The 12,459-nt window shown below is 35.6% G+C and overlaps 1 protein-coding gene across 1 annotated transcript in view; it reads left to right on the plus strand.

Moving 5' to 3' along the window:
- LOC142349142 (uncharacterized) overlaps positions 1–12,459 on the plus strand; it is a 247,034-nt gene that overhangs the window by 109,710 nt on the left and 124,865 nt on the right. Inside the window, exons 13-15 of the mRNA XM_075400557.1 lie at positions 4,881–5,003; positions 5,689–5,811; positions 6,382–6,486. Of these exons, the coding sequence (XP_075256672.1) occupies positions 4,881–5,003; positions 5,689–5,811; positions 6,382–6,486 (351 nt within the window). The remainder of the gene's footprint in view (positions 1–4,880; positions 5,004–5,688; positions 5,812–6,381; positions 6,487–12,459) is intronic.

The raw sequence follows: 12,459 nt of genomic DNA on the forward strand, positions 1-12,459 counted from the left end.
GATGAAGACAAAATTAAGCCAATCTCAGTTTTTAAGCCGACTGATTTTTGCAATTTGTCGCGAATAATGGTCGGCTCTGTCAGGTTCGTGAATCATTCCTGCTTTCCCAATTGCGAGTACGAAGTAAAGGATTGGAAAAACCGTAAATGCGTAAAACTGAAAATAATCCGGGATATCGATCCGGAGAGTGAATTAACGGTTTTTTACGGCGAGTCATATTTTGGAGAGCAGAATAGTGATTGCTTGTGCCCTCATGTTGACAAACACAATAACACTACTACTACTCTTCCTGCAGTTCAACTTTATCTAAAACCCCAGCAAAAAACAGTTGAAGCCAATTTAAGGTCTCGATTTATCAGAAAAAGGAGAAGAAATTTTGTGGGCTTTGATTGCAAGCGAATTCGAGCTCGAACAGAATTAAGGGCGTTCGATTCCGACAGTTCAGATGCAGAGACCTCTTCAGACTTTTCAGTAGAGACCACACAATCTGTTGAACTTTTGTCCGATGCAGATAACAGGCAATTAGCAGCGTACAATCAGATTTCTTCACCGCAAGTTGTTCACCCACCCCTGCCTTTCATTGACGATGTGTCGACCATAAACGCTGATGTGGACGACGCAAGTGTTTCGTCTGCCGACGGTTCTTCTTCAAACGAACTCGAGCCTGCTTCAGATGCCAACTTCAGGCTTTGCGTCAATGCTATCACAGCAAAGCACGGCACATCTGATGCGGAAGCGAGGGACTGGGTCAAATTGGTAAAAATTGTGAGTTTTCGCGATGATCTTCCCAGCTTCAAGACCATAAAAAAACAATTTCATATAAATAAACGTGCGCTTTCGGCAGTCGTGAAAAAGAATGGCGATGGCGAATTTATCAAGTTGAATTTTGTTGAAGAGCTACAAACTTTATTGAAAGATAACATTAATCTCTTTTATTCGTACGATTCGAACCACGAGAAGCACAGTGATTTGCAGCTACCTTCAGCTTTTAACTTTGCCACAAAAACTATCGATGTGTTCCTCATTATGAACTCAGATGGTGTGCGGCTCGTGAAGTCGTCGAGTAAATCGTTGTGGCCTGTATGGTTTGCGATAGCTCTTTTCCCACCCGTGAAAAGGTCTCTCTTCGAAAATATTGTTCTAGCTGCATTGTGGTTTGGTAACAACAAGCCTTCATGGGACGAGGTGTTTCACGTAAGTTTTTCTCTAATACATATATATAAAAACGAAAAGTATATCTGACATTTTTTTCAGGTCATAAAGAACGATCTGCAAACTGATTTTTCCATAAAGTTTCAAAGCCATGTCTTCACTGTGAGATATCGGGTTGTACTTCTGGTGTCAGATATGCCAGCAACCGCATCTATGCTGAATATGCATCATCATCTCGCCACCTATGGTTGCACGCTATGCCTGGTAGAGACCAAAAGACAAGAACGAATCCGATATTATCCATTCAAGCGATTCAAAATGAGAACCGCTGAGATACACAATGAGTGCCTTCGAATACTTGAACGCCAGAGATTGAAGTCATTCAAAGGTGTCAAGGGGAAAAGTCAACTATTCGATTTGATACCTAATTTGCCTTTAGCTGCACCAGTGGACGCAATGCATCAAGTTTATTTGGGTGTCACTAAAGTGATGATGCAAGTTATTGTTGACAAAACCAGGAAGACAGATATTGCAAGCATAAACTCCCTCATACAAGGCCTGAAGGTGAGAACAATTAAAAATATTGAAAATTGACTTCTGCGCAGATAAATTATCTCAAGTTTGTTTTTAGTTGACCTCCGATTTCAAGCGTAGTGTTCAAACGCTCAAAGATCTGGAATTTTTCAAAGCCAATGAATACAGAGCGTGGTTGTTCTACATCGGACCAATTCTTTTCAGTTTTTCTGTCAATGAAGACATCTACAATAGATTTCTACTACTTAGTTACTCAATTCGACTACTAATGGTGTCTACAGAACATACTGACGAAGCTGAGAGATTAATTTTTGATTTCCTGGAAAAAACGAAGGCACAGTATTCGGACGTTGTTTTTTCAGCGAATACTTATTCCCTGATGCATTTGGCGTGGCAAGTGAAGCAATTCGGTCCTTTGTGGTGCGCCTCTTCAATGATGTTTGAATCTGCGAACTACCTTCTGCAGTCCAAGTTCACTGGTTCGGTCAATCATTTACCTTTGATAATTGAGCGCTACCATCGGAATAAACAATCTTTGCGAGAGAGTGTTCGACATGACAAACTTTCGGACTACTGCAACTCTCTCAGAAAAACATCGAAATTTTTTCGTAAACGTGCAATTAGCAATGGAGTTCCCGACGACTTGTGCAATGCAGGGGACCTGTTCTACAGCAACTACCAGTCCTCTGCGTTCCATTTAGATTCTCTTGCCCATTCCTCCTCATTTAACAGCTTCATTTCCTTCAAACACAATAACAAACTGCGTTTTGGTCAGATTCGTTTGTTTTTCAACAAAAATGGAGCTGAAATGATAGGTGTTTACCAATTCAAAGTTGTTCAAACGACAAAATGCCCAACGCCTGTTTCTTGTGAACTGTATTCATTCGTCAAAGTTGAGAAAACAAGAAAAGTGTACACGCTGTTTGTAGATGCGATCCACGAGAAACTTCTTCACATCTACGTCAATGATATGCATTTTCTCGTCCCGTTGCTTTCTCGTCTTGAGCATGATTAACCTTTCAAAGATTCAATATTGTTGTTGATAATTGAAAATTTATTCGAAGTTTTCTTTATTTTCAAGTTATTAAAATTTGGGGCTTTGATCAGTATATATGATACCTATAAATGATTTTGAGTAACAAAGTCCGTTTATAGAGGTGACTTTTAATAGAGTCCTTATTACCAGTGAAGTTCTTTCTTCTCAAGCTGTTTTTTTGGTGTTATCTTGAGGAACTTTTTCCATATTTTAGATTAGGTTGTTTTTTTCAAAAACTCAGGATATCAGGATCACAACGATATTGTAAGATGATTATGTCTATTTTGTTCAGTCTTTCTGCTAACATATGCAAGAAAAAACTATGATTACTTTAAATTTTTACCTTGAAAATAACGTTATTATGGCACGACGAAAAAAAAAATTCTACGAAATCAGTTTTTTTCAATGAAAAGTCATGATTAGGATACAAACTGAATAAAGATTCTTAGCTGCTTCAATTCATGGTTTTTGACGTGGCTGGTTTCCCTTGTTAGCCTTATACTGTTTTCATACAAAAGTCTTGCCAATTACTTTTTTAGTACCCTTCTCCTGCAGTTTTCGTTTCCTATTAACCATATAACCACCATAAATGGTTTTCTTAAAAACCATAAACCGACCATTAATGGCTTTCTTGAATACCATGAACCTTCCATAAATGGTTTTCTTAGATACCATGCACATTCCATTTATGACCGTCTTGGATACCATAGAGTTACCATTAATGGTGATCTTAGATACCATAGAGGTTTCATTAATGGCTATCTTAGATACCATAGAGCTTCCATTAATGGCTATCTTAGATATCATACACCCGACCATTTATGGTATCTTGGATACCATGGTAAGATCATACACGAAAATTTGGCCCTCCGTGGATGGAACCATAAATGGTCTTAAGTATGGTATCTAAGATGGGACAACCCGGGAAATCGAATAGAAGGTATAATTTGGGTGACTTTGGCACAAGAAAATGAATAACAAATGGAGTTATTTTGAAGCGTAAAAGTTTTTGTCTAATGTTTGTTTAAAGTAGTGTTAAAAGCGAATATTTGAAAAAAATTTATTATCTCGCTGGAGGTATATTGCATTTAGCAATTTGACTTAGATTTTAATAAGTTTTCTACTCTCATGAACTAATTTTGTTCTAAGTGGATCTCTCATTCCTAGATTATTCAAGGTCTCGTGTTCTATTTACTAATTGAACATTCTTTGAATTTGGCATACCTCAACTTCTGTTTCAACTGAATGAAACGTAAAATTGACTCAGCAAGCTTCCACAAACAAGTTCAAGTTAAACACATCGAATAAAAAAAGAACTGGGTTGAGGTCGCTATCATAAATTCATCACGCAAAAGAAAGAATGAACGTCGATTGAACTTATAAGATTTCGAGGAAATTATTCTTTATTAGGTGATGCTTTGGTCCTTCTTGTGTTCATTCTAAAAGGACTACTGTTTTCTTTTTGCTCGATTGTATGTCATTGATAGATAACGTTTGGTATAGAATTGTCACTCAGATTCCCTGTTTTGTAAACACTTTTTTATGCAACTTGCCTTTTCAAATTGCTTGGTTGAAAATTTTTTTGTTCGCTCTTGTATCATATAATTTTTTGTTCGCTCTTGTGTCGGCTCTTTTGTGTCTAAAGGGAACAATTCTGTATTTATTATTTACTTCTCTAGAAAGCAAACAAGCTCCGGTTGATCATTTGCTGCCTTTCGAGGTAGAAAAATCTTTGATGTCTTTAGATCTCAATTACAGGAACTTTTCTAATTTATCGACCCGGTCGAAACTACATAATTGATGCAAGAACAGAAAGTACAGGAGCACAATTTAGGGAATTATGCAAGTGAGCTCCTCCTCCTTTTTCTCATCCCAATTAACTCAGAAATTAGTTATGTGTGATGTGACCACGATCAATCTTTCATAAAGAGTCCTTCGAGTTATCCCTAAGCAAGAATACCCAATGAAAACTACAAAAAAATTCTCAGTCTTGTCCATGAAAACGGAAACAAAGTGGGCTTTGATTTGAAAACCTACAAAATTGTTCGTGTGTTTTGTCTGTAAAAATTAATCTTATCTACATCAAAGCTTTCTTACATTTAATGCAAAGAACGGCGGATATTTTAATTCCATGTTCGGACATTGAAAAAACGTTTAGGCAGAGATCCAGCTGAAGACTGAGGAGTTGGAAGAAGAGAGGCAAAAGTTGCAGAAACAATTGGACGAGAAGGACGACGAGATCCACGATCTCACTCAGAAGATCAAAATCATACAGGGAGAGGTCAGTCAATTGTTCACACATTATCCAACTTTCTTAACTACTAATTAAAATTTTAGCTTCAGATCCTACTCAACTTTACTCATCACAGGCTTCCCCAGCCTCAACTTCATTTACAAATATCTCAATCAGTACTGGAGATTATGATATCTCCATTATTTGTTTTTCCACTACTCAAGAGAATCTGTTGCCGCAGATTAGTTTGCAAGTCTGATTTTTATCCTAAAACGGCATAAAAACTATCAAAAAAGGGATGAGTTGTAAAGAAATCCAAATAAACATTACAAAGATTCTGAAGAAATGAAATCTCAAGTATCACTCAACAACGAAACACAAGCTGTTTTGTCTAATATTGCTCTATATTTCTATGCTTATTTGTGATGCAAGAGTAGCTTTAGTATTATTTCAGTTTCTTGTGTAATGTTTTTCAAACCCATGGTCAGACAATAATGTTCTAAAAAGCGTATCTCGTATAAACTGAAAATTTTTCGAGCTTATACATTGATAGCACACACTTTATTTACGGTTTATATAAGTTACTCCTCGATAGCGTACACAAGCTATTTTCTTTCAGTCAAAATTTGATTTCAATTAGACATTACGAAACCCTAAGTAAATTCTGAGCTCTCAAAATATGGCCGTTCAACTACTTAAACATTAATTATAATTTACCAAAAAATGTGTTCAGCGTGGTCAACACCAGGAGGGTTTGAAAGGGGCAGCTAGAGACAATAGAAATGCCATGCAACAGATCACAGATTTGCAACAACAGGTGGAACAACACAAAGAGAGGAACAATCGACTCAAACAGGTCAGCACTTTCAAGGTCACCTTGGTTCATAAGTTAATAGTTATCAACAGTTTGTACTGGCTCATATTTTTTCCGATTACTCCAATTTCTCAACTTAACGGTTTATCACTTTTATTCGGATCGTTCAGGCATCAGTGCATTTAAGAGTTGAGTGCGTCTTTTCAAGTGAAGCTGTCTGTGTAAGGATGAGCTCTTACTTAACCATAGCTTCAGGTTGACCATAGCCTGACCAATGTTGGCTGCAATGATGGTACCACGTGAAAGTTTCAGACGCAAAAAAAGTGGCCATAGTCACCAAAAAAAGAGCAATGCTGCCCATAGAAAGAATAGTCTGAAATGTGGGGAATAATAAGAAAAAGGGCAGCTGAGAACAGGCTACTGTAGGCCTAATGCTGTTCCGCTGCGATTACGCAGGAACCAAAATTATTATTAATAAATGATTCCGACCCTTCTGTCAGCGCATTTTTTTCTCAAGTGCAGGTTTATATAATTTCTGAATTACAAAGCAGAAAAATATGCGACATTGATCCACAATTAATCGAAGATTGATCATTGCAATCTCTTGTTTAGGCACTGAGTGAGTGCCAGCAAGAAGGGGAGGCAGCCAGGACTGAACTGAATGGGAAAGACAACGAGCTGAGAGAGAAAGATGCCAAACTGAATCAACTAGTCGGAGTAAGTGTCAGCTATGTCCAATGAGACCTCCAGACCTACATTAAACGTGATCATACCCTAGACGATAATTCATAGAAAGTTTATAAAAATTTATAAAAAAAATTATAAACATTTCTAAAAAAGATGCATTATTTTCACGAATTTTTACAAAGAATTCCGAAACTTTTCCATTAATTTGTAAAAAATTTTAAACTCTTGCCTTAATTTAGAAACAGTTCGCAAATACTTCCATTAATTTACAGCAAGTAAATATATGCATTATTTTATAAACAAGACTTACAAATTAATGCAAATTGTAGCATATTAATTTTCAAAAAAAAGTTAAAAACCGCTAAATAGAGCCTAGAATCTTATCCTATAGAGCCTATAAATCTATCCTATAGAGCTATCTGATACCCTCAGTAGGAGTGCCGTTCTGCTATGGAACGACTTTTAAAATGATTGGAAGTCTAACAAAAGTGACCACCTACAATTTTCACCGGATACATATTTAATGAGTGAAAAACGTTATTTTATCGCAACGGAAAACGTTTGATTAATAGCCGCCCTCATCTTCTCAGCCGGCTATTATTGCGCTCGTATTTTTTTTTTACTTCGTCAAACTTTTTTTCGCTTTACCATTTCGCCGCTTTATCGACATTTTGCGTGAAATCTTTTTGACTTCTCTAGGCTAGTTTCTCTCTTCTCTCATTCTGCTAAAAGTGAATTTGAACATCAGTTGCTAAGCAAAGCAATTCAAAATGAACAGAGTCGGTATAAAAAACTGAAGTCAGAAAGAGAAACGGGATAAACCCATAAAGCCCAATTTTAGATGCCCGCTATTTGAACGTCGTTCCTATAAGTCTTAGTTACCACCTCTAATGCTTATTGGTGTTGATAGTAGCCGCTGTAGCCTCTCTCTAAGAAACAGAAGTATGTTCAACTACGAAATGCCATCAAAATAAATCGGACTTAAAAAATATTTTGTATAAAAATATTTTTTTTTTCAATATATTCCATTCGTTCAATCCCAATCATGCTTATTGGAATCAACGGCGGCTATTTTCCGGCAATCTGCCGGGCATGTTTTTTTTACTTTGTCAAACTTTTTTTTCGCTTTACCATTTTGCCGCTTTTTTGACATTTTGCGTGAAATCTTTTTGACTTCTCTAGGCTAGTTTCTCTCTTCTCTCATTCTGCTTAAAGTGAATTTGAACATCAGTTGCTCAGCAAAGCAATTCAAAATGAACAGAGTCGGTATAAAAAATTGAAGTCAGAAATAGAAACGGGATAAACCCATAAAGCCCAATTTTAGATGCCCGCTATTTGAACGTCGTTCCTATAAGTCTTAGTTACCACCTCTAATGCTTATTGGTGTTAATAGTAGCCCCTGTAGCCTCTCTCTAAGAAACAGAAGTATGTTCAACTACGAAATGCCATCAAAATAAATCGGACTTAAAAAATATTTTTGTACAAAAATTTTTTTTTTTCAATATATTCTATTCGTTCAATCCCAATCATGCTTATTGGAATCAACGGCGGCTATTTTCCGGCAATATTTTGCAGTTGCTATGTGTTTTTTAGCCTAAAAAGACTACCGGAGTTTGTTTTGAAGTAGATGATGCCTAATAGGTTTTTAAATAAAATAGAGTAACAGATATGTCCAATTCAACGAGGAAAAAGTCAAGTAAAACATTATATATCAAAAGGTTGAAGGCACTAGAGGCTCATGAATGCCTTTTTTGGGTTATATATTTTGGTTTATTTTGAGTTATATATATATATATATATATATATATATATATATATATAATACATTATTTTCCAAAATCTATAAACATCTAAAAATTATCAGTTAATATCGGATGGCAACTTAATTAAGGTTTCAAGTAAAATGTCGTCGAGTATTAGCGTGAATTTAGGGAAAAAATTAAAAAACTTAAAATAACAGTTTAATTAATTTTTCATAAATTGTTTATAAACTTTTTTAAATAATCCATTCAGATCAAAAAATTTATATAAACTTTACAATTTTGTCATTAATTTTAGACAAGGGTTCCATACATTTCTTGAGCGCACATAAAGGTTTTGACCAGATATAAATTTTCAGGTTATCAACAACCACGAAAAACCCTGAACAGTTGTTTGAACCAAGTCTGATAGAGAGGTCGTTTTGTTTTGGTGGGACCTTTCGAATTACAATTAGTTGTGTTCAATTGCTCTCGAACGCAACATGAAGCATTTTTTCTAATGTTGTGTATCTTTTTATGTAAAATTTCTGCTCGACAATTATTATCTTCCAAAATTTTTTTTGATTCACGTCTCAAGCGACTTTTTCACGTTTAACCTTTTAAGTTTTGCGTAATCTAATTTGCTCTTATTCAGAAAATAAGTCTGTTGCTGAAACAAAACTGATTGTAAGATGAAAAATTTTAAGTCCCTGATAGCCATAGCCGAATTGTTATTGTTTCTGTATAGCACGAATAAGCGCATTTTTCCACACTCAAAACGAAACATTTATTTGGTCTGCAGCCCCTCTGAAATAAATTGCCCCTCTTGTCGCCCGAGAGTTACATGTCTCTACAATTCAAAGTATCTATTAATAGCCGACATTAGCCTCTCATGGGCTACTATTTATTATCTATTTTTTGATTACTTAAAAGTCTTTTTTGCTATATCTATCTTTTCTACGATCCAGAGAATTAGGAATCTGTTAGTGTTCTGTCTTTCTTTACAATCGAAAGAATTTGTATCGTATTGGTGGTTTGTTTTATTATTACCTTTCAAATTATTTGAATTGATTTGGGGTTCGGTTTTTTACAACTCGATGAGAAGTTTTGAAGAACTGTTTTCTTGAAAACAATTTTATCGAACTCAATTTGACAACAGGAAATCAAAAGAATAAGAAAAATGATAGTGGTTTGTCTGTTGAAGTTCTGAAGAGTGGACCAAAAAGAATTTTTTCTGCGTACTTATGTTTGCAAAAGAACGAAAAAAAAAGTTGTGAAAAACATTGTTTAAATGGGCGACTTTTTTAACGTCAAAGTGCCCCTCTTTCGAACAATTTTTTGCATTTCTAACTAATGTTTTGTGATTGAAAAATTGTATTGGGTTATATGTATGGTATTAGGGCTGTTTTGATGCCCACCTCACGCCGGTCGTCTGAAAGCAATTTGCCGTACGTTAGAAGCAATGATTGCAGTTTGGTTGTTATGAAGCATATTGTTATAATTGTTAAGTTGATAAATATGAAAAAAGTTGAGGAAAATTTTTTGTAATTGTTTTCTCTTTATCTAAAAATTGTTACCACTTGAGCTTACCACAGTTTGCATGTTTGCATATTATATTTTTTGAAATTCTATGCTTTTTTGCAAATTTGATGCAAAATTCTTTATTTCAATTAAATGAGTATTTTTATGCTATGAATTAGGGTGATTTCTTTCTAATTTTTTTAATTAATTGCTCTAAAAAGAAGTTTGTAGCAATTATATTAGTCTTGCTGGTCTTTTTTATGTGATTTCTCGCTTGACAGATTTTTCGTCTGACGCATTCGACTTTCCGTCCTCAAAAACTGGAAGACTGGATAAACAGGTAGCTCCCGGCGGGCATTAAAAGGCCTTAGAGCTTTTCAGCTCTGTTTCAGCTCAAACGGTTTTGGAGACTTATTCTTATGGTGTGAAGGGCGGTTGGTATAGTTTGAATCCTTCCACTGCTGACCCCCCCCATACTATTGCCCCACTACCACCCAGGCCGTTGTCCCCCGCCCCACTTTTGTCCCCCCCATCAGCATCCGGTACATCCCCCCTCCCCCGTGTCTAGCTACTGATGAAGAAGCGCTCGCTAAACACACGCAGATTTATACTAATTTTCAAAAGAAAATTTCAACCTTTTTGAAAATGTTTGTCATTTTTTGAATTTTATCAGCCACAGGTGTCAAGGACCCTCCTCCTCCAGGGTTTGATAATAAGCTACTCATCAGTTTTTTAGTGGTAATGGAACGGTTTCAACGTTTTAACATCACGAAATTTAACGATTTTTGTTTTCAAACAAAGTGCTATTTTTGTTACTGTATTTTTACAGAACTGATAAATCGAAACTATCAGTTCCAAAGTCAAAAATGCCTGCAAATTGAGGTTATCAAGTAACGGGAGAATGTCACAATGACTGCAGAATGTAGACTGATATTCACGCTCGTTTGGAAAACTTGATGCGGAGTAAGCAAAGAAGATGATGGTTCATGATATACACGGATTAAAAGACTGCCCGCCAAAACACAGAAGAGTAATTGCAAAGTTCTATGCCGGTGAACTGCACAATAGTTTTTGTTGTATGGAAGGGTGTTAACAAGTGGAACTACCCTTTTGTGTGTGCAGATTTTACAAAAGAACTCTTTTATCAACCGACCATATTATTTATTGTAGTCACTTGTTAAACTTGACACGTTTACAAAAGTTCTATAAACTCTGGAACAAATAATTTTAATGTTTTTTCTGATAACGGTAAATAATTTCGACCATTCGTCAGTGTGATCTGATGGTTAATTCAATCTTCTTCTTTTTACAAAACGTGCAACTTATTCAATTTTTTGAATTTTATCAGCCACAGGTGTCAAGGACCCTCCTCCTCTAGGGTTTGATAATAAGCTACTCATCAGTTTTTTAGTGGTAATGGAACGGTTTCAACGTTTTAACATCACGAAATTTAACGATTTTTGTTTTCAAACAAAGTGCTATTTTTGTTACTGTATTTTTACAGAACTGATAAATCGAAACTATCAGTTCCGAAGTCAAAAATGCCTGCAAATTAAGGTTATCAAGTAACGGGAGAATGTCACAATGACTGCAGAATGTAGACTGATATTCACGCTCGTTTGGAAAACTTGATGCGGAGTAAGCAAAGAAGATGATGTTTCATGATATACACGGATTAAAAGACTGCCCGCCAAAACACAGAAGAGTAATTGCAAAGTTCTATGCCTGTGAACTGCACAATAGTTTTTGTTGTATGGAAGGCTGTTAACAAGTGGAACTACCCTTTTGTGTGTGCAGATTTTGCAAAAGAACTCTTTTATCAACCGACCATATTATTTATTGTAGTCACTTGTTAAACTTGACACGTTTACAAAGGTTCTATAAACTCTGGAACAAATAATTTTAATGTTTTTTCTGATAACAGTAAATAATTTCGACCATTTGTCAGTGTGATCTGATGGTTAATTCAATCTTCTTCTTTTTACAAAACGTGCAACTTATTCAATTTTTTGAATTTTATCAGCCACAGGTGTCAAAGACCCTCCTCCTCTAGGGTTTGATAATAAGCTACTCATCAGTTTTTTAGTGGTAATGGAACGGTTTCAACGTTTTAACATCACGAAATTTAACGATTTTTGTTTTCAAACAAAGTGCTATTTTTGTTACTGTATTTTTACAGAACTGATAAATCGAAACTATCAGTTCCGAAATCAAAAATGCCTGCAAATTAAGGTTATCAAGTAACGGGAGAATGTCACAATGACTGCAGAATGTAGACTGATATTCACGCTCGTTTGGAAAACTTGATGCGGAGTAAGCAAAGAAGATGATGTTTCATGATATACACGGATTAAAAGACTGCCCGCCAAAACACAGAAGAGTAATTGCAAAGTTCTATGCCGGTGAACTGCACAATAGTTTTTGTTGTATGGAAGGGTGTTAACAAGTGGAACTACCCTTTTGTGTGTGCAGATTTTGCAAAAGAACTCTTTTATCAACCGACCATATTATTTATTGTAGTCACTTGTTAAACTTGACACGTTTACAAAAGTTCTATAAACTCTGGAACAAATAATTTTAATGTTTTTTCTGATAACGGTAAATAATTTCGACCATTTGTCAGTGTGATCTGATGGTTAATTCAATCTTCTTCTTTTTACAAAACGTGCAACTTATTCAATTTTTTGAATTTTATCAGCCACAGGTGTCAAGGACCCTCCTCCTCTAGGGTTTGATATTAAGC

Source organism: Convolutriloba macropyga, chromosome 11 (assembly GCF_964194025.1).
Source record: "Convolutriloba macropyga chromosome 11, txConMacr16.3, whole genome shotgun sequence".
Taxonomy (NCBI): domain Eukaryota; kingdom Metazoa; phylum Xenacoelomorpha; order Acoela; family Convolutidae; genus Convolutriloba; species Convolutriloba macropyga.